Source organism: Lichenostomus cassidix, chromosome 6 (assembly GCF_008360975.1).
Source record: "Lichenostomus cassidix isolate B80296 chromosome 6, HeHo_3.0, whole genome shotgun sequence".
Taxonomy (NCBI): Eukaryota; Metazoa; Chordata; class Aves; order Passeriformes; family Meliphagidae; genus Lichenostomus; species Lichenostomus cassidix.
This window is the reverse complement of record NC_139487.1, coordinates 14998073-15025123: the sequence shown is the minus strand read 5'-3', so window position 1 is coordinate 15025123 and position 27051 is coordinate 14998073. Positions and strand designations below refer to the sequence as shown.

Below are 27051 nucleotides of genomic sequence, written 5' to 3'. Positions count from 1 at the left end.
CTTCTAAGTTTTACAGGAAAGAACCACACAAACAGAAAGAAAAATACTGGAAAGTAAAGTAGGGGTCCATCTAAATCTAAGAGTTTACAGCAGAAGGAAAGAGAGAAGGGGAGAAGCAGCTCCTGTGTATTCACATAATCATAGCTCAGATAATTTGTGCCCTCATGGGCATGTAATGAAAGTCTAAGACAAACCTTGTTACAGGTAACAGCATACTAAGCAATGCTAGGTAACATTCCATATTCCCTGTCCTGAAAGTAATGGGACATAACTGGCTATCAGTGAAAAATACAATTCCTCCAGACAATATTATCTTTCTCAATGGAGAGGGATCAATGTATTGAACAAATCAATGCTGCACATCAGCTAGCCTAAGGATATGTAGTCACTCCCAACCCAATTCTGTGTTACTGGAAGTTGCCTATATTGCAACAATTCTTTTGCTTTAAATGTTTGAGAAACACATTCCCCTACATCATTTATTGATCACTAGAGAGGAAGGGAAAAAAATTCAATGTCAGCTTTAAGTCTCAAAGAAATTCTTTCTTCATCACAAAGATACTTCTTTAGTCTACCAACTTAAAATTAATTATATAAATCTTTAGGTTGCATTAAAACAAAACACAGTTTCCATTCAGAAGTTTTGCTACAGGCTTTTTGTTCAACTGACAAAATACACTACAGAGTGTAAAAAATATTTATTTAACCTAATTCAACATAACTATAATTTTCAATACTTAAAAACAAGATTTACAGAGTAATGACCTTTAACCACTCATGTGAAATCATCTTACAGTCCATACAGTATTTTATAATTGTATTTTTACAAGAGCTTTAACTTGCAGAGGAGACAATGAGCTTTCCCATGAAACAAGTTTCAAACCCACTAATCTGCATCATTCAATTCTCTCCATGAGACTTTAAAAAACAGTAATAAATTGCTTGGAAATATATACAGTGAAGACCACTGAAAAGCTGTTTTCTTGAAACGAAGAATTCTGTAAGAAATACATATTATGTTGTTTCAAGACTATCTTACAGAGAGTAGCAACTTTCAGAGGCTGCTACTCAATTTAGGTTTTATATAAAAGTGAGCCCACTAAGACAAATATAATCAGCAGACTTACACAGTTATAGTATTTCTTCCATTACAGCAAGAGCCTCAAAAGTAATTGATATTGATTCAGTGTATAATTCTTAATACCTGTATAGGTTTTTAATACTAATTTGCCTTTATATACACTTCTGTACAGTTTTAAAATATTACATCTTGGTAATTAAGATAAACATACTATAGAAAAGGTACCTTATTTTGAATTTCTCTTAACATACATTATTGCAGTCAAATAGGAAGTCCATTCTGCATTTACTTCATTTCTGGTGAAAAGAATTATTTATTTATGAGTAATTCCACTAGAAGATATTTTTAAGCCATTCTTCATGCATTTGACGTACTAATATAAACAAGGAAAAGAAAAAACCCAGAGAAAAACAAAGAAATTGTTGTTAAGAAGAACTCCAAATACTAAATCTAGATTAGGTCTGGTATGAATATGAAATGGCCGTGTTATGTTTGTCAAAATTTAACTTCACAAAACAGTCAAATTTCTGTTGAAATTAGGTTTATAAACACATCAAATAAAGGAAGTGCTAATGTCTCCCTCAGCTGACTACTTCAGACATACTGAAACAGTAAAGTTTACTGTATAAATAAATTTTATCACACATTTAAGATATATCCTTAAGTCCTTTACAAAAGGGAGCCAAGTTACTTTAAGAGCACCCACCCTGCTGGGCAGGATGCTCAGATCAGGTACCCAAAGTGTGGTGTCACCCCCCTGCAGCCACCCGTCCACTAGGGCAGGAGAGAGCTGAGTTACACACTCAGGTCTGGATGCTTAGGGGGATGCCCTGCTCTGTCAGTTCAAATGTAGCTTTAGTGTTCAATGCTGTTTTCTCACATTTTTGTATAGATATTTACACAATCTAAATGAATACAGAAACTAAAAAAGTGTTTAATACTTAACTACAAAATAAGCAACTGAAATTTACTTCCCCCTTGTAATTATTTTACAAGGGGAGGAAAAAAATGCTATCCAGCACCAGTTACAAACCAGTAAAGCCATGAGAAAATGACACTAGGCACCGCAGAAGACACAACAGGACACTGAAAATTACCAGTAATAAAATAGTCACCTGAAAGCCATGCTAATTTTAACACCTAATACTTAGGTGGTTAAAGCTGACATACAAGTCCTGTAGAGAGTGATCTATCTTCTGCTTTCTCTGTCATTTGGGTATTTCATACTCCCTGTTTGATGCCAGCAAAACCCAAGGAAAATTACTTCTCCTTGGTAATGACTCACATTCCCTTTCTAAAACAATCTCCCTTCATTGTGTGAAATGCTGAACTGAATGACAGCATGGGTATGAAAAACACCTATAGAAAAGGCATTTGGATATAGCCTACATTAACTACATTTAAAATGTTCTGTAGTTCTTTTTTTTTTCCCATTAAGTATATTGGCTCAAAGAAAATAATTCAAAAGCCTATTGCCCAACAGAAATACCCAAAAAATAATGAAAGCCAAGTCACATTCTTAGGTTCAGTGGTTGCTGAAAGGATTTACCCTGCCACAAGACAGTGCTTTATTGTATTTAAAGAAAAAAAAATAGAGGAGCAGCAACTTATCACAATTTTCCACTACTGTGCAATAACAATAGAACCAATACAACATGGAAACCTGTTAGGTGAGACTGTGTGACATCTGGAGGTTACAGCCTTATGCTCCTTCTTGCTCAGGATAATTTAAAATTTTGCGGTGAGCTTGGCGCAAATACTGCTGCTGCTTGAAGTAAACCTTGAAAGCTCCTTTTATAGCAACAAAAGCAATTCCACCCTGAAATAAAAAGATATTTTGAAAACCTATACAGTTCAGTGTCGTATCATTGCAAATGTTCTTAAAAATGTCCAGTCAGCGAAGATTTGTTTTCAAAACATACGGTATTTTCTTCTAAAGATTAACTAATTAGTACAATTCAAATGAGTATCTTAAAGTTTTCTGTCACAATGCACTATTACAGAGGTTAATGTTACTTAAAGGGATTACATACTGAATCTATAAAAGCTTTTATTTGCTTGGAAGTCTCACAAATATTCTAAATTTTAAAAAAAATTTAAAATACATCTCATTTCAAGAACAAAGAAAATACAAATATGCATCTGCTTTCCTCCCTTCTCTGAATATATACTATACCTGGCACAAAGAATAATACTGATAACCATTCTATAACCAGACTGTGAAAAATGGCACTTGCCAAAAGTGGAGTAAAATAAAATCTATTTTTCTAAAACAAACTTTTTTTCCCTCTAGAAAGCTTTATGAAATGTTTATCTCAAGTCTTCAAAATGCGACACCAAGAAGCTTTTACATGAACATTTGTAGTATCACTGTTTGTTCCATTTAGAAAAGAGGGGTGCATAAAGATGCAGGAATTGAAAACAGGGGCTGTAGTGACAGATGACATGGGATACCATATTACCAAACTCGGTGTGCTTCCCTTGAAAGGCTGCAACCAGAGAGGTTATTCACAAAGGAAGAGACTGTCATTCCCCCTCCATCTGACTCCTATGGAGAGTTAATTTTGCTCTCCTTATTAAAATAAGAAATGAAGGGTTTCTCTCAAAATTAGTAAACAAAAGCTAATATGGAAAGGTTTATAATATAAACCCCAGTCTTCTCTTGCAGAGACTGTTTTTAGAAGATGCTGGCTCCTTATCTTCATTGCCAGCCTTAATTACTGCTAAGGGTTGCCTACTGCAGTGCCAGATAAAAGTTTCAGCCTTGTCATGAACTGAGATTAGTTTCAGTCATAAAGACAGTCTTTCACGCACATGATGTTTGTCCACTGCCAAGACAGGCAACCTTAAAAAACTCCTTCCTTTAATCATATAGTGCTCTTAAAATTCTGGACCGATTAATGTTCCTTTTTCCTTTGCCTCCCTCCTTCACAACACTTCACATTCCTGTATTATAATAATTTATGAAACAAACAGTACTGAATCTTACCAAGATTGTCCTTTGTAAATTTGAGTTAACACTGCTGAACATCAGCTTGCCAACTATCGTGGCAATAGTAGGGAAAACTAGAGCTCCACACAGAATACGTGTGGCAGAGACGTGATCTGCCAAAGGGTTGGCCTCTGCTGGGATACGAGGAACAGGACATCCAATGCCTACAGGGATAAGAATGGGGGAAGAAAAGGTTATATAGTCCCTGCCTCAAAAAGGACACAGAAAGCACATTACTGCCCACTCCCCACTCCACTACAACTCTACAGCCCAATCACTTTTTGAGAACTATCCCTCTTCTCAGAGAATATTCTGTTTCCATTAAATGACTGCAGTAATTTCTACTTTCAAGTAAGACCCGTGATTTTTAGCAGCTTGTTTTGTTACTAAAGCCTGAACTGAAACCATGTTCCTGCTACTCCTGGCCCACCTGTCTCAGGACATAATAAACAAACACACAATCTAAACAGAATGAACATGAAATAGAGAGATGGTGTTAATCACCTCTGCTTAAAAATGGCAAAAACTGCTTGCCTATCCCCATCTTGTAAAGGCAGAAATTCAGTCTTGGCATTTCCTCTTAAATTTAATTGCATTACCTGGAAATATGCTGTTCAAAATTTGTAGCTTATTAGAGTATTTGCGCCACAGTCTGAGCACATAGTCCTCCCAACGGATCATCTTGCCCAGTATTAGCATGACTGGGATAGTGGGAAGGCCAATCAAAAGGAACAAAGGATCAGCTCTCTCCATCACATCAAGACCTTCTTTGTGACCCACAACCTGGAAAATATGCATATAGTTGACAAACATAACAAAGGCCACAACTGAACAAAGATGTAACTTCAAAAGTTGAGTTTGTTTGAAGCTGCCCTCACATTTTAAGTTAAAGAAGAAAAGAATACTGTTTTACCTATTTTACTCAATTTTCTCTTTGTATCCTTGGTTGCTTACAGAGCATAATGCAGGTGAGCTACCAGCCCTAGTTTGCAAATCATTCATCTTGCAGAGAGTTGTAAAACAATTCCTTACCATCTCAAGAGAAGTTTCATGTGTTCCTGTGTGAGTAAAAGCCTAACCATGTGAAACACTAATAATATAGCAGGCTTTCCAAAATGCACTTAAGAATTTACAGTTTCACAATGATTAATTCTACACTCAGAAATCGATCAGATACTACTGTTCCAAGGGTAAATTGACAGTAAGTATCTCAGAATGTTTTAATCAAAATTTTATGTTATTTAGGAATACTTTATGTAACAGAAATCACAGTACTTAACTATTGTTTCTCCGGACAGTGCAGCAAGATGTACGTTATTTTCAACTGTAGTGGAAATAGCAGCATATTTTCACATGTACCTTATTTTCAAATGTGGTTAGTTCAAGGATTTTAAAGGACAATTATTACTGCTGTGTCTAAACCTTTCTGCTGGCACATAAAAATTAATCAGACTTTTCCATTTATAAAACGCAAAGATTAAAACCGTAACAGAACAGTGCCTTATGTTTTCTAAAAACTACATTGTTTAAATTTTAAATAAATACAGTAAGACTGAGGATAAAAAAAGACATCAGAGTGGTAGATACCCTCTAGAGTTGTCTCAATTTAAGCAGTATTAAATGTTAAGAAAGTCCTTGAAGTTCTTCCAGAAAGAACAGGCTCTTTCATGACTCTCTCCATAAGAGTCCACGAAGACTAAAACCACTCAAATAATTATGTTTGTCAGGCATATGTTTTCTGATGTGTTTTCACTGACTTCTCATTTTCCCCACAAATGCAACAACTTATCAAGTCTTCATTTGCACAAAAATTAGAATTAGAAGGTAAGAAAACTAAACAATAGCCAAATCTAAAAAAAAAGAAAACAACAAACCCAGTAGTTCTGGAACAGTCAGGACACAGGGAAGAAGCTGCAGTAATGTACCACAATACCTTCAAACTGTACATTTCTGCCTTTCTTTAAAAACCCTCCCAATTTTATGCCTCTAGAACAGGAAGTTATGTTAAGATACTACAGCCTCTAAAAATAGGCATAACCAATATTGTTGCTGCCAGAAGATTATTCCTGAAAAAACATTCAGCATTTGTCTTCCAGCTTCTTCAGTATCTTCTACACAAACTGTGAAGTCTGACACAACCTTTTCTTCCTTACAGTCACTGTCCATCAAAAAGTGCCTTAGTATCTTGTCTCTTTCTGCTTTAGATTGCTTTATTTCTCTGCTTTCAGGAGCCCCATCTGATTTGTTACTGACTTAGCTACCACAATGTCAATTCTGTATTTATTTTTCTCCACCTGAAGTTTAAAATAGCTTTAAAAATAGTTGTTGTGCTTCAATCTGGCCTTCAACTGAAGGAAAGGAGTCTGAGATGCAGCAGGTAAGAAGTTGTATTAAACCTAACAAGGTTTAGGTGGCAAAAGGGGTGGAACAATTTCCATCACCCACTCAATCTCCTCCTTTACAAGCAAAAATAAATTATTGTCTTGTCCAGCATGCCATCCATACAATCAAAACATTAAATCATAAAAATAGCTAATTCTTCATACCTGGGATTGACCAGCTGTCTAAACTAATGTTTAGACAGATCCTCATTTCAAAAGCAAAACAACTTCAGAAAGAAGCATTTATCTTTCCATTTGGTTATGGAGTTCTAGGGCAGCTAAAAAGGTCACAATTTCCTACAGGAAAGGGCTCAGTGTAGCAGTGACCAAGGAGAAAAGGACTGGTGCTCTTCAAAAGTCTGGTTGTAGTATTACAGATGGTTGTAATGTTCCTGTTGGAGCCACAAGAACAAAATATCCAATGAGAAAATGTTTAAGTGCACCATTCTGTAATACAGAGACTCATCCACTGGAATGGAGATGGTATTGAAAGCCATTACACATCCCTTATGCAGCTGCTTAAGCTTTGGCCACACTGGTACAGGGAGACTGCAACCACTCATTTGGGCTCAATTTCTGCTTTCAGATCACACACAAACTGAACCAAAACAGCACACCATCTTGAGAGGGAGTGACCTGCAGAACTGCAGGGCAGTACCACACAAAACCAACAAGAACTAGTTCCAAATGACTTACATGGAGTAGGACCAGACTATATATTTAAAAGCAGAACTGTGTAGAGGAGTATTTATTAACAGATTTGTTAATTCTATCTACAGCTAAATTAGCATCAGAAATACTTCTATGCTTTCAGGCAAAACACAGGTTACGAACTTGATAAAGGAATCAACAACTAAAATGGTAACAAAGGTGCTTCTGATTGTACAATCTCTGAAAACTCTGGTCATGTGGTTGAACTAGGACTGCCATGAAAGTCTTCATCTTCTAGTTAATAGACTACCACCTGTCAAGATTATTTTTGTATTTAAATAGCAAGTGGAGAAGAACAGAAGCAGGAAAAGTATTTTTCCCCTTTCAACTAATCATACAGTCTGAAAGAGCACACTATTAATTTGCAGTGTTTTGTATCTCTTGTTTTTGAATTAATTGCATCATTTAGAGCACATATTTCCATTTCTGCATTAAAAAAAAAAAATCACATTATAAAAAAATTAACTTATGATGTTTCAATTAACAACCCTTTGAATGTTACTAACAAAGTTTTTCTCCAGGTAAGATAAAAGATAGACTCTCTTCATTTTTTGAATAATTACTCTTTATTGGTAGCTAGGTGGTAATGGTACCTTTTCTGTGGGAACAGAACTGGCTTCACCAGTCTGCCACACAGAGGGCAGCCAGCTAGTGCAGTACTAGATTTTGTTGGTTGCAGACTGAACCATGCCTGAACAGGCATACTTGGATTTATAAACTACGACCAGTTAAAAGTGAAAAACCATCTGAATTCACTTGTTAACTACACTGAAAGCAGCTAAGCATGTTTTAAGCCAAGGAAAGAGGAGTCTGAGTTGACTTTTGCTTTCCAAGCTGGTAAGAAGAGGGAGCACATGTGTACCTGCATGACCGTCACAGCACCGTACGTAACAGCTGTCCAGTATATAGAGCCCACCATTATTCCAGCTGCAGCAAAGGGACATGCCTTTGAGATCAGGCGATCTGCAAGATCCAAAACGTAAACAACTGGACCTATGATAAAGGAAAAGTAAGGTTTCAAGATAGATATATATACACATACACATAAAAGCATACTGTAGAATGGTCAGCATCTATCACCAATAAGAAAGAACAAACAAGGCAAAATACAAAACTGACATACCACATGTGCTGTTTAAGTGACAATATATAATTATAAAGCTATTAAGCTAAACTTGTAACTTCTTTCTACCTACATTTAATTTACCTCATAATCTTTCCAAGAGATTGATATACTGCTTAAAGCACTAATTTACCCACTGATTAGCTTCCTTTGTGTTGAATAAGAATTGTTCTTTTGTAGAAACCACTTTAGGCTTAGTGGATTTTTTATTTGTTAGATATTTTTGTTTTCAAAAGAAAAAATACTGACTTGTTGTAATGTATTATGTCCTTATCTTTGACAGCTTCACCTGAAAATTCTGTCACTAAACTATCCTGCTATGCGGTAAAAAGCAGCACAGTTAATACAAAAGATTCCTTCCACTGGAAGAGGCTGCATTCAATATGTTTAGAGGATCACCTCTCAAAACACTGGAGGGAAAAATACTCCTATTCAGGTTATTCAGTGCCTTTGACAACACCACATGAATAGTTTCATTGTTCTGTCTATGCACAACTGCACTTTCCAGACTTACACAGGGCAAGACAATACCCTGACCACCTTTGGTGAGGTAAACAAGGGCAATGCCTGCGTCTTTTCTTTGAGGGACTGCAGGAGCATGAGTGAAACAAAAGCCAGAACACTGAAATGTATATATGGAAGTGAAACATCATCACCATAATCCACATTACTTTTGTATTTGTCAACAAATTCTACATACAGACTGTCCTCCCACAGCTCATATGCATGAACAGTCCCTGTTAGCTCCCTCCTACTTTTTCCTACCAAATTCAGTGACAATTTTCAAAAGCAGCCTACAGGCATTCGTCAAGTACTAATCCTCCATGTCTCTCAAAGTTTACCCAGATTAACAAAATTTTGACTCCTGTTTCATGGCTTAGTCCATTCTTCTTTCTCTGGAGAACAATGCTGTTATGAATGATTTCAAAAACCCCAGTTCTATTCAGCTCAAATCAGTTGGTGGAAAAAAAGCAACAGGAACATCTAGTTCAACTCTTAACAGCTGTGTTTAACTTTCCACAACACACTTAAGAAGGTGCTGGGATGTTTATCAATAGAATGGAAGTAACAACAAGGTCATATCTGCAAGTACTAAATGCACAGCAGTTTGCACATCTTGACTGTTTCCCAGAGTCACTGAAAAAGTTTAGTTGTACCACTTTGAAAACTTATGTTTGAAGACAAGAGACTCCAATGACACTGAAGGTTACCTTACAACACTACAAGTATTAACAAATTGCACCTGCTGATACTAATCATTAAGAGAAACATAGCTGGAGAACTGGGTATAGAATCTTGAGAAAATACTAGAAAAAAATTACTGAAACAATATTTTAATTAGCCCTTAGGAAGGAAGTAGTGAGGAAGGAGAACAAAACTGTTGGGTTTGGTTTTTTTAAGATGGTATTGAGGAAGAAACAGGAAAATAAGTATCATTAATACACAAATTAAAAAAAGAAATACAAAGCAAAAATATTTTTCATCTTGAAAACTCTATCATGCTTTAAAGTTTTTTCTGTCAAATTGTTTCCTGTTTAACAAATTGAAATAATTATCATTGATTACTTTCAAACCGGCAATAATATTTTTCTATTTAGTGAAAGCTCTCAAGAGCAGAAAACAGCTCACAAGAACATATCTACCACTAATCACCAAAACTGATAAGCACTATCAAATTTGAACTGGAATTAGGATTTTGAGATACATCATGAGAGGCTGTTTTGAATTGGTAAATACATAAAAAGACACCCACTGTTACTTACAAAGATATTCACTGATATCTCCTCAAGTTGGTATCACTTCTAAACTATAATCATAAATTAAAATCTGTGTTGGGGATGTCCTTTCAAAGAATTTTTAGAAAAAACTTTCCAACAGTACATTAGGGAAGTCTTAATGTAAATAAGTTTCTGAACTGTGATGTGTCAGGGAAACTTTAGTTGTTACTTCTTCCCTGCTCAAGTAATTTTAGATTCTTGAAGGGTATGACTAGTAATGTCTTCCAAAGACACCTACTGCAGAAGAAACAGGGCCACTAGCAAGGTTTCTTGGAAACATCTTAGTGTCCTAACACTGCCTGGTGTGACCTTGATTGACTTGTAGTTGAATTGTGCTATAACAGCTTTGGGTTACTAGGAAGAGCTACAAAAGGGCAAGACTGTCTCACTTGTTTAAGGCACTTCAAGCTTGTGATTGATGTTCCAAGGACCCCAATTAATTTCCCTGCTCTGCTATAGATGTCTTGTGTACTCTTACACAAGTCTGAATTTTTATGCCCTTATCTTTAGAAATGGAAAAAGATGGTATTGTGAGGGAAAATACACCAAAATACTTGAAAGGCAGTCTTGCATATCTGTATGCAAGAGCTGAACAATCTCATGCAAGAATTTTAAGCCAGCTTCAGGATCCAGGAATGTTGGAATCTAGGAATCTTAGCTTTCAAATACAGTATGCCACAAATTGCAGGAACAAATTAAAATGCCTGTTGTTGTTAATTTTAATGTACCCTGTCCAAATTACAGGTGCTTCCCTGTTTTCCCACTGTCAAAATAAAATGCAAACGCAGCTCACTTTACAATTTCATCTCTTGAGATTCGATAAGAATTTTAAACAGTGTTAAGTTTTGTGGTGCATTCTGTATCCAGATATAAACCCAGTTTTCTCCCCAAAGCCAATGGTATTGTTTGATGCCTTTTTTATGATGGAGATTTACCTTATTCAGCAAAGCTGAATTGTGGTTGTTATATGAATAATTTGTAGTAAGTTTCATACTGGTTTATGTCTTTTTTAATAGCAACAATTCAGTATTGTTGTGTGTATTTTCTTTCCCATTACTCAGTGCTCTACCATGGAAATAAATGTCATCACTCCAAATTCCCTTCACACCTTAATTTTGTCAGGCCTTAAACAAACAGGAAAGGGGTCCTGTCCCAAAGAACTGGCAGGGAGTTATTTTCAGCTCTTTCATTACAGAATTAAAATACTTTAAAAAAAATCTTCTTTAAAATCCTCTAAATGCCTGCACTCAATTGCTACATCACCATTTCTTTAACAAGCAGTTTTACTTTTAAACAACATTTAAGTTTCCATGGCAACATTTAATTTTCCTGCTTTACTTAATATATCCCATAGAACACGTGGGCAAACGAGGGCTGAAATAACAGCAACCACTGGGAATTTAAATACATGCAACATACTGTGCATTATCCTACTTGGCTACTCAAGTAAGACCGTGTCCAACTTCTTTTTTCACCTTGACAAACAGAGCTAGAGCAGTGCCCAGCAATCACAAATATTCTGCCTCTTGATTACAGGGCAATATTGACTCAGAAACACCTCCTGACCACAGTGAAAGTATATTTTTCCAGTAATACCACATGCTGCTTAGTAAGGTTCTCTCCTCTGAATTTCCTCTGATATGTGTCTCTGCAAGCTGAGTCAAAAAAAGGATGTGTTTATGTGCTGTGTGGCAATTGCTGAAAGAAGTCACCTTCTGCTCAACAAGAAAAATAATCCCATTTGCCAGGAAATAATTACAGGTCAACCACAAGATTTATCTATATACCGAAACAGAATACATCCAAAATTTTAAAGGTATTTAAGTAAGCCACCAAATAGGATGCAGGCAGAATATGAAGTTATTTCTTTCTGTCTAGAAAAGGGAATAGACAATTATTCAACAGAACTGGTGCTCTGAGCACAAGAAAGAAAAATAAAAGAAAGCAAGAACAAATCAAGAAACAACAATTGAAATGATCCATGTCTTACCTAGCTTTGGAAATACTATTAAATATTCTGCATTGCACTGAGGACAAGCAACTCTAGCAGTACTGTTTCCTCTTTGCTTTTCATCCACCCAGCGCTGCAGACAAGTCTGATGCACCCATTTGGTGGAGCCTCTGCACCTGCAGGGTCTCACCCACTCTGCTGTCCGATCATCCTCATCGGTAGCAAAACAAACCCAGCAGCTTCTGTAATCACAGGAAGGAAAAATAAAAAGATATTTTCTGCTACTTTTATATGCTTAAAACAAATATTCACATGTGAAAGCATGCAGCTTTAAAAGATGGGCACTTAGAGGAGATGATGGTTGTTACTTCATTCTTAATCACCAAAAATGTAAGTATTTTGTACCACAGTTTTGCTATAAAAAAGCAAAATAATTTTACAGATAGCTAAACAACTGCTTTATACATTCTGAATTATTAAAGTTTTAGATAATTTATGATTAAAAAGCATTGAGAGTGTAGTCCAACCTTTGAATAATTCAACATGAAAAATCCATATATTTTTTAATGTACTATCATCTCCTTCTACAAGAGACGTTTTGGTATGGTTTTTTTTAAATTTTAAAAATATAAGATCAATACTGTAGTCTGTTACTTGGAAAACTAAGTCCAGTCCATTAAGTGATAAACAACACAAATGACACAATATATCACAAAACCCCTTAAACAATTATATCAAATTCATTCTCTCTCTTTGAAAAGATAAAATATTTTGTTGAAACAAGTATTATATTAAATTACAAAGTACTTTAAGAATACTTTTGTGCCAGTGGAGGAGGAAATTTCTGCTTTGGAGAATTATGCAAGCATGTAAAATTCAGATATATTAATTCTGTAAGGAGAAAACACAAGACTGACAGTACATACAATCTGACCTGAAGTGAGCACAGAACCTAGGAACTCCCAGGTATCTGGTCTGATGATTAGGCCAGACCTTTGGACAACTTACAACTTGCAAGAGAAAGCACAATACAGATCTAAACTAGGAAAACATCAGATACGTCCAGCCAATAATTTCGTTTGTACTGTGAAACAATTTGCTAATTCCCATACTGAAGATATTGAAGTTTACATAATGAACCAAAATCAAAGTAAGGATCTTCTTATAAATAGAGGTGTATATATATAATGGTTTGATTTTTTAATATATTTTATGCAAGACATTTCAATCATGGTTAAACTCTTATAAAGGAGCACAGCAACAGCATCCCTATAATTTAACTACCAAGACACCATCTAATTAGACATTGTGCCCTACCTGAAGTTTTGCATCACTATTTGGATGCTGAAGTTTTGTTCTCTTACCAACTTGAGTAACATCATTAAGATGAAACACTAAAAGGTTTCTTATGTGTAACCAGTAACAGGCAGTAATTAGGAGGAGAAGAAACTGAAAAATGCTCTGGCACTAGTAAACCAAACAACTTCATTATTCAAGAATCATAATTGTGGATTCTATGCCAGGATGTTACAGTGGTTCACAATGCTTTTCCTCTCACTTTGTTTTTAACTCCTCTTTGAGGAAAAAGAAAGGGGAATCTGCAATGGGAAACTTAATTTTGTCAGAATTCAACTTCAAGAAATGAAAACTATTGTTGTCTGACAGCTTTTCTTTTAAGACCTCACTATTTTGAGTAGTATTCTATTTGTAAGTTGAAAGTGTTTCTTTACAGAAGAATAACCATGTTTTTTCAATAGAAATAACTGTGCCTATAAAATATTTGCAAGACATTCTTTAAAGCACGGAATCTTTTTAACATCTATAGTAGTAGAAGTATATTGAAAAAGGCGCAAGCGTGTCAGAGCAGAAGGCAACCTGTAGCAATTTATAACTGGTGTACTTGTAAAAGGGAATACAATTTCAGATTCAGATTCCAGGGAAGACTGGAAAAAAGGCAATTTAATACTGAACAATTTGTAAAATGAACCTGTCATGTCCACATGCCCAGTTGTAAGTACAGAACACATTATGGTAGGTGCAGATGTAAATTTAAACTGTGGTGGTCTCAAACTAGAGCTGCCCCACTTTGCACTGAGAAGACTTTTCAGCTGATAATTGACACCTGGAATCAGAACTGTGGTTTCTTCCATTCATCTTAATTGGAAGGTTGAATCAAAGTCTTACGTGGCTTCTTTCTGTCCTTCCCCCATTGGTTTATTTGGAAACTGTCATGTTAGGCACTCCTGTAACACCACCCTTCCTTTTGCCTTCATGCCCCCAATGTGCACCTACTGCAGCCCCAAATGAAAGGACACATTAACCTTCCTAAGCAGGAGAAGGAAAGACAGACAAGCCACAAGTTAGAATCTAGATGAAAATGTTGAGACCACAACTAAGATTTGTAAGGATTACAAAGCATGGCTGACATTTTGGTTCACTGCACTCAGTATCAAGGAGCTCTTACGGACACAAGTTCTTGCCTTGTTTATTGATTTTTATTTACATTAAGAACCCCCAAATTTACTTTAAGAACAAATAATACCATACAATACCACTGATAACTGTTTCTCTTCAGCAGTTTTTTTCTGCATTACAGGTAAACATTCACTCATTCATTCCACATCCTATCTAGGTTTACAGCTGCTCTAAATTTATAATTCAGATTTTTATTTATGAATTAAAGGCTTCACAACAGAGCTAGTTAGCTCTGAGGATACCACCACAAAATGCAAGTCTGGAGTTTATTCAAATAAAGACAGATTTAAGCATGAACATAATCTTGTTACACTGCAATTTTAACTAGTGAATTCGTCCATGACAAATTGTCATGGTTGTAGATTAAATTCTGTTCTCAAGTTTTCTGTCAAACTTGTCAAGGTTAGTAAGTCAAGAAAAATATGCATCTTTTCTTTAATTGATTCATCCAATTTCTTGCCAGCCAATCATATCTGAAAAGCTGAAAGACCTATGAAAGGAATAACAAAATCCTTTACAGACTTAAACCTTTAGCAACTCATGAATAATGAACAGTAAATTCTCTGTATACTGTCATCATCTTTATCTCATTCCATTGACAGCAGCTCTAACAGAAAGGACTAAATAAAACCATTTCAAAACAGGTATCCAGGCTCTTGCCAGATTTTCCATTTTCTTGTACTGAATAAAATATGACCTTGATTCTTACCACTGAATCAGGTTGCTACTCAGATAACCTGAAATAGAAAGGGCTGAAAAGGTGGAACAAAGCATTGTTTCTGATAGAAACTCAAACCTTTTTCCTTGATGACTTTCTACTTAGCCAAATCAATAACACTAATGTAATTTTCCACACTTCCTTGGCTTAAAAAAAAAATTCAAAACAAAACATACAGAACCCCAGACCAATATCACTACTGTAGCTCTGAATATATGGTTACAAATGCCTTTTAGATTCAGCTCCCCAGCAGATGAAGCTTTCCGGTCTCAAAAATTCTATTCTGACTCTGAGAATAATGCATTTTTTGCATCTGTTTTTTCTCTAGCAAAGACCAACTCTTTCCAGGCCATTGCTTGTGTTAATAGCAGAGCAGATGGAGAGAAAGTTGTATTGAAGACTAGAGATCCTATATTCCAAATGTTACATGACTCATCTAAGAAAGCAAGGCCTGCCTAACACCAGGCTCTCCAAACCACAAGTTCCTTACCAGTACAGAGGCCACTCTCTCCTGTACCTAGCTGGAGCTACAGCTACAACACCTCCAGAAGATCTCTCCAGTACCAGACATACCCAGAAGCTGACTGCTCTCCTTTTTATTAAACTGTACTCCTTCTTAAGGTTACTTTTTTCCAAAATCAGTCTTAGATGGGGGGAAAGACAGAATCTAATTCATGTTATTTAAATCAAATCTGACTCAATTTGTGAAAGCTGAATTCATCATGAAACAGCTTTGTTTTCAAGCAGGCATGACTGTGTAAAGCAATACAAAAAAGTAATTTAAAAGCAGTATATTGATTGTATATACACACTAGTAAAAGATTTGCAAAAACTTCTAAAGCCACATAAGCCCAGCAGATATACTTGTATCCAGACCACTTAATGGAAGATGACTTGCTAGACTGGGACAGCACAGCTGCTTTATGACCTGGTTTCAAATATTCAGTACTGCAACTGGGAATGGAAAACATCTTGGAGCTTTTCCCCTTCTGTTCAGTGGCACTCAAATATGGATGGTCAGCAAAACCAGAAAATTTCACAAAAAAGAAAGTTCTACTAGACTTTTAGACCTAATTCTTACCATGGGAAATACAAACTTTAACATGTATGACATGCTCTAGAATCACGTGCTAAAAAAGCATTTTCCCTCTCATTACAGTTCTTTCATAAAATAAGAAATTTTCTGCATTTTTCCTACACATAAAGCACACCTCTTTTCCTTAAAGCAGCAAGAATTCACTCGTATCTTGCTGTAAGAGTAAAGCATCCTCATCCTGCTGCTAAGTACCAAGTGTCCGCACAGCTTATTGCAATTGAATTTCACATCCAAAAAGAAGACAGTGAAAAGGCTGAAACATAAGTGATAGTAACAATAGCACAGAGAGCCAAGTCAGTGAGGGGTGAAAACATATCTTGGAAGAATTGAATGAAAGCATTCCGATAACTGGTCATAAAAAGGCCAGTTCTAAAGGATGGCCCAAAAGTCTGCAGTTTCAAGAGGCAATTTTTCTGGAGCTTCTGTAACTTTTTATGCATAGTCTATGGCGACAGATTAAATATCTTTGGTGATGAATAGTGATGAGCTTTACACTAAACTTGCCAACTACACTCTAAGTACTACAAGAACATGCTTAAGTTAGAAGACTAAGATGTCAGAAAAATGGAGTTATCTATAGCAGTAGGCTGCTTTGGAGCAGGCTGGAATTTTAGTAGGGGGACAGCAAACGGCTCTCTCAAAAAGCAAAAGAAACACCACATTGCAAATGCTACTGCTAAGCATTTCCTTTTCCTGACTGTGAAGGAACCAGCAGCAGCACGATCTTCTGCTAGAGGGCCACTGCCTGGTCACAAGAGAACACAAGCCTAGCCTACAAACCCCTGCTAAAGGCTACAAAGAGAGGAATACCATTAACCCACACAATGTTAGCTTATGCCATGCTTCACAGAGAAGATTAAGTGCCAGAAGAGATGAACTCACTTTCAGGATTATAGATGGAATACCACTCTTTCCCCAATATTTTCCTGGCCATCAAACACAGTGGAAAATACTCTTATCTTCAATCTAAGACCTGTCTGTCAAACTCAAAAAACCCTTACCCTAGTCTAAGGGGAAAACCACACAAGGGAAATATACAGAGTGAAGAACAGAGACACTGGTGCAAAAATAGCGGTCTTAGATGCTCCATTGTGACCTTAGTGGATGCTTTTAAGGCAGCAAGGCATAGCAGCCATATGCCAGCCTGGATCACTCACCTAGAAAACATGCTGTCACCTTGAAACAAAGTCTAAAATCCTCAAAGGAAGTCCTGAAAGTCATCTGACCTTACACCCAATTCTGCTCTGCCTAGTCATCAAGGATAGGGTGCAATGCTGTGTAAAGGAGACATTGATAAGAATCTAGACATAACAGTAACTACTACATAAAGCAGAGCTTTCAATAGAAACAGCAAAAGTAGAGAATATCAAGCTAATGCTGGTGTGAACATATGGTCACACAAGTGGTATTCACATACAGGTTCTGACTTCCTCTAATCTCAGGATGACATTGTATAAACTAGATTTTAAAAGGCTTTTAATAGAAGCATGTGGATAACTAAACCCCAGTAAAAAAACACATTAAAAAAACCCCATAGAACAATTAACTAGAAAGTGCACCAGAAAGATCTAGTGATTAGCAGAAGTTCAACTCAAGCTTAATTATATTCTCCATTATAGCTCAATGCTACCATCATGGTAGGAGGAAAAACAAAAGTGACTAAAACTAAGTGGAAAAATGAACCAAACAAAACCTTAGCAAAGAACACCTCTCACACAAAAAAATTTACTTCCAAAACTGAAACATGCTTTGAACAACATGATTTGAACAGAAAGCTGACAAGTAGTCAAGTACATACATATGTAGCAAACAGTGAAGAATTCTAATAGCATTAAGTTAATGCTTTAAAAATTTAATGGATTTTTTATAATACTATGTATACTATACATATAGTATATAATACTATATGCTATATAGGGAAAACATTTTCTCATGCATTGTTTGACAAATCTGTCAATAATCACAAACACAGGGAGTAACAAAGATATGAAGAAACTATGAAATTATGTTTTAGAGGGTATTTAAAGTTACTTCCTTGAATGTGACTTTAAACATTCTGATTGCTTATTAATTACCTCTAAGATGACCAGACTTCAAATTAAGACAAAAATATGTAGTTTCTATTAAACAACGCTCTTTTGCACTGGGGGAAAGAGGAAGGGAATTGCATCACAAAAATACCAATACCAGTATTCATGGTGCTTGTACAGAGTAGATGGCAGATGCTACAAATATCAGGAGCAACCTACATACAGAATAGACCAACTTTGACCTGCCTAAAACTGTAAATACCTTGACATTAAACTGTTGTTCTGATAAGCTAATGATAAGAAATGCAAAGTTATTCACAGAGTCTGTATCATGTGAGCTCAATCTCCTGCAATCATTTTCCAGTGTCACACAGCTAATGCAGAAGTACAAATGAATCTTTAGGCTTTAGTTACAAAAGTAAACACATTAGCATAGACATCTGTTAGAAACCAAATATGACTCCTTGCTTTACATTCAATTTTTAGGGAAAGTACTTGTGAAATAACAGTTTTTTGTGTTTTCCTAGAGAGCTTCATGGTTAAACTGACCATATAGGGTAAGCAATCTTCTTGTTGTGTTCTTCCAAAGAAAAGAGAAGAAAAGAAAAAAAGAAAGTGGAGTCCTAAAATTGCAAAAAATGGAAGACTCCAAAGCACGCAAATTGCTTTGAACTCAAGAGTTTATGACAGACACTGTTACTCAAGTTATACTCAGTTTATAATTTCTATTTTTTACCATATAATTTACAGAATAAGAGAACAAACCAAAAAGCTCTACTTAAGTCAGTCATCTTACATAATCCTAATAATAAAAACAGGAACAATTTCTGACCTAAAAATTACCAAAAAGCTTTAAATGCCAACAAGATAAATTCCTGGGATGTTAATACCTCAAGAACAACAAAAACCACCGATCAAATGTGTCAGACATTGAAAATTTGGAAATGTCTTTACTCTGAATAAATATGAACAAAACTGCAAGGTGTCTGATCATAACATGAAGTAACTCTCCTCGACAGGCTGTAGAACTGACTGCATGACTCACTAGCAGAACAGTCACAAGCACCCTGCACATGGTCTGCTGTAATTATATCCCTCACAGAAAGCTAACTTATGCTGGCACATTTTAGTCCAATAAAAAAATCCACTTCTAAATAAAAATATTCACATTCCAGGAAGAGGCACTTAGAAGAAACAAATGACAAGCAATCTGGAAGATATATAATGACCACATTACAGGTTTAAAATAGAGGGTCTTGTCTTTTTTATAGAAAGATTGTGAAGAAATAATTAACTACATCACAACAGCTTTAGAAAAAATATCACTGAATGCCAGCCCCTCTTGTCCATGATGACTCTATTATTTACCACCTTCCCACCTATGCTAGTAGTTTCTTTTAATTTGTACACATTGAAGAAAAGCTGCATGGCCACAGGAGCAAACAGGCAAAGACACATCAAGTGAGAACACTAAATAGTCCATAATTCTCATCAGTAATCACCTGAAAACCTAAAAACACTGACAACACTTATCCAAAAAGTTCGTTTCTGTGAGAGTTGTTTCCAAACATAAACACATATAAGGATTCCATGGTTAGTCCTTAAATCAACTGGTGTTTACTTGTTATAAGGGAAACTGTTATATAGCAGGCTAGTTTAATTTTTATCTTAAGTTAGAAACAAATGAATGGCTAGTCCCTGATTTAATACTACTTCGGCACAATTTTTTTTAAACTAGCACTTAAAAGTGGACATTTTGATTGTAAGTTTTCTTATCCTACACCCTTCACTACTGTTAGGCAGGAGGTATATAATCCTTCCCTAGAATGATTGACACAAAAATCCTGACCATAAGCACTTTCATTAAATATTAGAAAACTTTTGACAAAAAGCACTCATATTAGCATTAACACGACAGAAGCAAAAAATCTTACAGAGAAAAAAAACCCAGGATCCCAGTCCAACTGGACAGGATTTTATCTTATTTTTTAGGGACAAATTTCAGAGCAGGTGCTAAAAAAAGCCAAGTGCAGATTTGCTAGAAGGTGTCAGTGGACTGTACCTCTCTATTGGCACCTCCAGCATAGTATGTCCAAGTTATGCAGTGCAGATGATACTGTGCTGTTTTCCCACTTAAACTTGGGCTGCACCTAGACCTGGTATCACAGAATTACTGGTTGGAAGGAACCACAGGAGATCTTGTCAGACTCCTTGCCCCAGACAGAAGCAACACTGAATTCAGACCACACAGCAAAGCATTCTCCAGCTGAGTCCTGAAAAGCCTCATAGGCAGAGATCCACACCTGCACTGGGCAACCTGATCCCAAGCTCACCATCCTCACATGCCGAAAACCTCTGTGTTCAAGTTTACAGTTGATTCTCATCTTCCTGCCAGGAACCTCCACAGACAGTCTTCTGAATAACCTTCTTGGGAGGTACAAGGTTAGTAGATCTCCCAAGCCATCTCTTCTTCAGGCAGGCCCAGTTCCCTCTAGCTTTTTCTAGTAAGTCATATGCTCCAGCCCCTTGACCAACTTATGTAATCTCAACAGTTTAATTTAGAAACATCAGCCAGAAGCAGTTTGCTGTAACCACTTCAGATTGAGTCCTCTTATTCTTCTGCACTGATGATGAACTTGCTACTTGTGGTAAACTACAAATGCCAGTAAAAGCATGAGCTTGATAAAGGTAGGTATTACATCCTATAAAAATCTAGTACTTGGTCCATTCTGCTGCTGAGAGGGAAAAAAAGGTGCATCAAAAAGCACTTATTTTCACACCAGGAATTTTCCACCCTCTGTGTAGTGCAGAAAGGCCATAAGCAGGTTAAAATGTCAGAACACCAAACAAGTCCAAAGCAGCTGGCATATTCATTACTACTTTAAGTATTACTTTTAAAAGGATGTTTCAAAATTGATACCTGAACATTCTGATATTTCTCTGTGAATTATTATACATATATTTGTTCAACACATTTGCATTAATTATCAGAAGTTTTAACTTCAGTGAGCACTTTAAGAGACCACAGCAAAGGAAACCATTAGAGCTTTTAGCACAATTACAGAGTCTGAACACTTTTATATGGAAGGGATCAATAAACAGGGGTTTGTACAGCCTTTTTAGATAAAGTGAATACAACAAATGAAAATATTATTAGAATGCCTTCATAATACATGGGGTTCCAAGGTTTTGAGTACAAAAAACTGAAAGTTGTCTCTCAGGAGTTTCCCCACACTTAAATAGGAAGAATAATTACCTACTGTCTGCAGTTAGAAGTTAATTGCTAAGCAGCAATTAACATATGAAACATATACATTTTTTCCTAAGCAGATCAAAGCAGACATCAGAGATGGAAAAAAAATGTACATAAGACAGTCAAAAGGTTAAGATACTTTATAAAGTAACATGCTAACACCTTTATATTTCACATGGGCAAAAGGCAGTCTGCAGGTCTGCATTAAGTCTCCACTAATCATTTTTACTGGTAAGGCACAGGAAGAAGTCAATCTACATAGAACCTTCAGCACAAAGAGAAGCAAAGTAGTAAGGGATGTACCTGGGATGAAGCAATAGTGCAAAGGTCAAGCTATTACAAAGTTATTATTGTTTCAAACTCTTCAAACCCACTCTCCAAAATATCCATGATTTTGCTTTTTCCATCCTGTATCAACACCAGTTTTCAAAGAGTTGGGGTAAAGACAGGGAAAAACAAACCCCTTGTTTCCTCTCTGGTAGATATGAACTCAGCATGGTCCATTCTTTACTCTTACACACCCTTCTTTCTAAGCATGAATAACCTACTCTCAAGGAACAACAGAAAGCCAGGCACTTCTAGACACTGACAGACTTGGACCAGAAGTTAGGAAGACCTCTCTCAGAAGAGTTTAACTGTGTTGTGAAGAAAGAAAATAATTACTTCAGGTAGGACAATGAAGAGAGACACACGTTTAATCAGTGCAAGTAGAACAAACAGACCAAGTAACTGCAGAGATCCCGTTCTGTGAAAAATAAAGATAATACATAAATCCTGTATTGTGTTTTATGTTGCTTCTTACTCTGCATATCTTATCTGGTTGAACTCCACTCCTACAAAAAGTTACTTGTGTCAACTTCAGTCAATGACAGAAATCAGAGCACAACATCCAGTACAAATTTAAGATGTTCAGAATAAAGGTCTTCAATCAACGACCACACTGCACTAATTATCCTGTCTAGGTTGTAGCATTATGGTACTAGTCCACATTAGGTTATTAAAGTATCAAATTACGTTACTGAAGTATCAACAGTTAATTCTGCCAATAAAACTGAATCAGTACCTGCACTTTCAAAGAGGGAAAGAAAAGACTGCTATCAACACAAATACCACCACAAATGGCAACGGGAATGGAAAGAGAAACTGAAAATGATGTACAAAGCTGTTGCATATTCTTTTTTCTCAAAAAAAAAAAAAAAAAGAGAGAAAATTACCATGGAATCAGATGACAGTTCAAAAAACTGAAATAGAAAACCCAACGCTATTTTGCAATTTTTGAACTACAGTTGCTAGCATTTTCCCAATAAATCAATGATCTGCAAAAGAGAAAATTTAGTTGCAACAGTGCACCTTTCTTGATAGTATGAGTAGTTTCTTAAGCCAACTACAACTCATTGTTTAATTGCTCTTAAAGTCTACCTGCAATCTCAGTTCTCATGTGTCCTTTAAATAAGGAATGGCAAGGGTAGAGAATTAGAGTCACATCGTGTTGCTCCAGTTTTTATCTAGGCTATTGACCACAACTGAGCAATCCATTCAAAAATTAAACCATGCTAAAATTACCACCATGTTGATTTTTCAGCATGTACCTGCACAAGCCTTCAACAAATTATCTATCAAATTTTGACTAACATCTTTGAAGACTGAAACAACAGAAGGCAATGGTGACAATGTTCTGGGCATCTGACAAAAATATGGAAAGAAGGGAGCAGTTGTATTTAATTTAGATAGTATATGAAATACCTCAAATCTGTACCACAGGACACACTTTCAAAAACAAACCCCCGGCATTCTGAAGCCTTGGCATAACCAACTGCAAGAGTAATCCACTTGTAATTCAACTGAAGTCAAGAGAATAAAGATTAAAAATATGAGCACATTTTAGCATTACAGCTCACATTAACAGCACATAAAAATCCATTGCCACATAATTTCAAGTTTTCATGAAGATTGCTATAATTCTGTAATTTATGCATTAAACTAACACAAACAAAGGGATTAAAATAATGAAATAATAATAAAATCTCACCATTTAGACAGTTACTAATCACTGCCTTCAAGTGTACACATTAGTCCAGGAATAAGGCTATATATATAGAACCATATATCGAAAAAATATCTGCTTGCAGAAAAGGACAGTATTTTAAGACTTATTATCTGGAAGTGTTACTTGAACATGAACGAGAAGAAAAAAATACAAGAGGGATAGAAATTCCAGTTTTGAGGCTAGAAAAGATCATAGCAATCATATGGATTAGTTTTCTAAATGCTGCAGATGAGCAACGCCACAACATAGTGTCAGCTTCACGGTCATGCTTCTTGTGCTGTAGTCAGTCCTTCAGGTAAGTATAAAATCCTTAGCTAGAAATTTTGAGTAACTAACTCCTTACATCTTAACAGCTATTTACCTTTTTTGTTACAAATCCATGGTTTGCTTCCAGACTGAAATTATGCAGGGAAAATAAAGGACAGAGCCCACAATACATCAAAGGAAGAGAATCCCAGGCAACAACGTGGAGATGTTATCAAGGCAGTCCTTGCACTGGAGAAATCCAACTTGCTTTATTAAGGAAAAAGCCCTGTAATTATACTGGTATAGAACCTAAGAGTCAAGAGAAGAATCCAATTGTTCCCTCTCACAAATACAGAATGAAAGAACTTGCTCTGAGAGCTCTGACCCTTTTATACAAAGCAGTGCATGCATTCAGATCTACAGCAACACCTAACTCCTGATACAACAGCATGTCACCACTCTCAGTGGTGATCTATATACTGGAAACAGAAGAAAACCCTTCTGTTTCCCCTCCTTCACTATTAGAATCCAAATGAAAGTCATCTTCACTGGAAAGCTATTTTCTGTATCCTTCACTAAGAGATCTATATTTTATTTAAAAGTATGCACTTTGTATTACACTATAATGCATCAGGAGTTACTTTTAAGCTTTTGCATATCTATTTTTTTCTCACTGAAGAAAACAAATATCTGTCATGAGCAAAAAAGATAACAGGATAGAAGAGATATTTCCATTCCTCAGAATCCCCACAGATAATTTATCCATGGGGTATGTCCCTTAAGATGAAATACTGAAGGTTTGTCTTGATCACCCCTACAAACAACATGACAACAGTTATGTATGACCTTCAGAAACATCAGATGAATAAAAAATTTGCTTGTTTAAATGTAACTGTGCTCCATAAACCCAATATAAACAAGAAAAATTACTCACACCAACTGCATTTTGACGTTTTGGTTAGTCCAAAATCCTTCTACTGATGTTGTGCTACACTCTGAATTAAATTCAAATCCTAAATACTTGTTTCCTTCTTAGTACTACATTCACCACTTGCCACACTCCTGTTTCTAAAGTTTCCTGTACTGAATCCAATGAATTCTTATATGAAAGCTACAGCCTCTCTTCATACCTCCTTTTATGCTACTTAGGTACTTCAAATTCTTTCCTGCTGTCCCCTTGTAATTAAGGAAATTGGAGACACTTTCCAGTAGGTTTTAGATATCAAGCTACTACAAGGATACGGGAAAAAGTCTTTCAAAAGAGCCACAGACACAAATTATAATTTCACAGACTTGAAAGGATACAAGAATATTAAACGTACATCAAAACCCGCATCTCTATTACAGGCAACAACTGAAGAACACTTGGCAACCAGTTAACTGATTTCCTCTTTTCCTTTAACTAACTGTTTGATTTAACAGCTTTCACAAGAAAGATTTATAACGCCACCTTACAGCCATTTCCCAACAGGGTGAGCTAAGACGTCATAGTGTGACACAACAGGCACAGACAGCAGGGCATTCATGGCTGCCTAGAACTCCAAAACACAAAATATCATAGATTATTGGACCACAAAATTCAGGATGAAGATGAAAGTTTTGTGGGTTTTTTTTTCAGTTTAAAAGGAGTTGATTCTGCAATTCTCTACCTGATCTCTTCCTCCCTCCCTCCTTTTACCTACACAATAATTCTATCATCTTCCTCTTGATTCTTTGTCTTCCTTGACCTTCCTATTCATTCCCTTCATTCACAGAAGTGTATCGAACTGAACGCTTTCCTGATAGTACTTCTAAAAATCTACCTTGGAAATGGTTCCTGGCTGCCAGCCTTCTTGACAGGCACAGTTTTAAATCATAGCCTATATCTTCCCTTTGTCATCTCTCACTTTTTCAGTTTTTCTAAAACACAAACTTCACCTCCCTCCCCAAATCACTTTTATCCCCTTTCTACATCACACTGGAACTTCTCATCCTCAACTTTCGGGTGGCCCTGCCTCACATAGTTTGTACTTCCATCACCTGACTGATGACAGGCTGTATTTCACTAAATACTCTTTCCTTAGAGGCAACTTGGAAAGGAGAAAACCACAAGGGTTCTTTTAGCTTCCTGATGATGAAAATTTGACAGGTTCATCAATAAAAGCCTGATTGCTTCTGGGTCCCCACCTTCTGAGATACCATGTTATCACAACTGCTGCAATAACAGGCTGTGAATGTGGTTTGTTGTTTGTAGGGACAGGCTGCAAGGGCTTCCTGGATGAGCCAAAATTACACTTAAGGAATCTTAAGTGCTCAGCAGAACAGGGTGAAAGTGCTGCATATTCAAACGAAAGCATAAAGAGAAAACAAATGTAATAAATACAATTTACAATTTAGTAATTATACAGCAAGAAAAACGCTTAAGTCAAAATACTTTTAAGGTTGTAATTTTTAAGAACACTCTTGAAAGCAATTGTAGGCTTTCTTCAGATCACAAAACCAGCAACAAAACACACAAGGCCAGCTCAGCCTCGGTCATCTCTCGGTGCCTCGCTTTACGTGCAGCTCTGTGCGTTCCATAGCCGGAGTCTCTCCCAGGGCCAGGGCCAGGCTCCTGCAAAGCCCCGGCTGTCCCAGCCCAGGCACACACACAGCCCTGCTGCCCGAGGGCTGTGGGAACGATCCCCCCGAGGGCTGTGGGAACGATCTCCTCGCGCCCCTCAGCTGCTCGCGGGACCGTGCGCTGATTTACGACAGCGCTCGCACAGCTTCTCCCAAACCACCAAGATTTTAGGAGATAAAAAATGAAACCGGCCTCGCGACACCGGCCCCAAACCCACCGCCGGGCCTCCCAGGCTCCAGCCCGAACGTTTCTTGCCCGTACCTGTCCAGTGTCTGCGGCAGCGCCAAGCCCGTCTGCTCGGCCATGGCCCCGGGCGCTGGAGCGGGCCCAGCCGAGGGCCCGGAGCCTGACAAAGGCGTCACGCGTGCGGCGGCGGAGAAAGGAGAGCGAACGGGAAGACGGCAAATTCGCCCTTCCGCGGGGCGGCAGGGGCGGCCGGGGCGGCCCCTCCTTCGGCGGGCGGGCCGCGGCGCAGGGCCGGTGGCCGGGGCAGGACGGAGCAGCCGGGCCGCCGCGGGGAGAGGCGGCGAGCGCTGAGCGCAGCCGCGCCGCCCGTCACCGCCGCCC

The 27051-nt window shown here is 37.0% G+C and overlaps 1 protein-coding gene across 1 annotated transcript; it reads right to left on the bottom strand.

Moving 5' to 3' along the window:
• Positions 1 to 683: 683 nt before the first annotated feature.
• Positions 684 to 27051, bottom strand: MARCHF5 (membrane associated ring-CH-type finger 5). Its single transcript, XM_085065189.1, has 6 exons — positions 26746 to 27051; positions 12057 to 12259; positions 8028 to 8158; positions 4673 to 4856; positions 4071 to 4237; positions 684 to 2900 (listed from the first exon to the last, which is right to left on the bottom strand). Exons 1-6 carry the CDS (start codon positions 26787 to 26789, stop codon positions 2784 to 2786), a joined length of 846 nt encoding a protein of 281 aa, XP_084921315.1. The 5' UTR covers positions 26790 to 27051; the 3' UTR covers positions 684 to 2783.

Excerpts from the sequence above, each read along its gene's own strand:
- MARCHF5 (XM_085065189.1), bottom strand. The coding sequence starts at position 26,789 with ATGGCCGAGCAGACGGGCTTGGCGCTGCCGCAGACACTGGACAG. Across the intron at positions 8,159-12,056 it reads AATAGTATTTCCAAAGCTAG|GTCCAGTTGTTTACGTTTTG; the intron begins GTAAGACATGGA and ends CCTTTATCATAG. Across the intron at positions 2,901-4,070 it reads ATTTACAAAGGACAATCTTG|GGTGGAATTGCTTTTGTTGC; the intron begins GTAAGATTCAGT and ends TTTTTATTTCAG.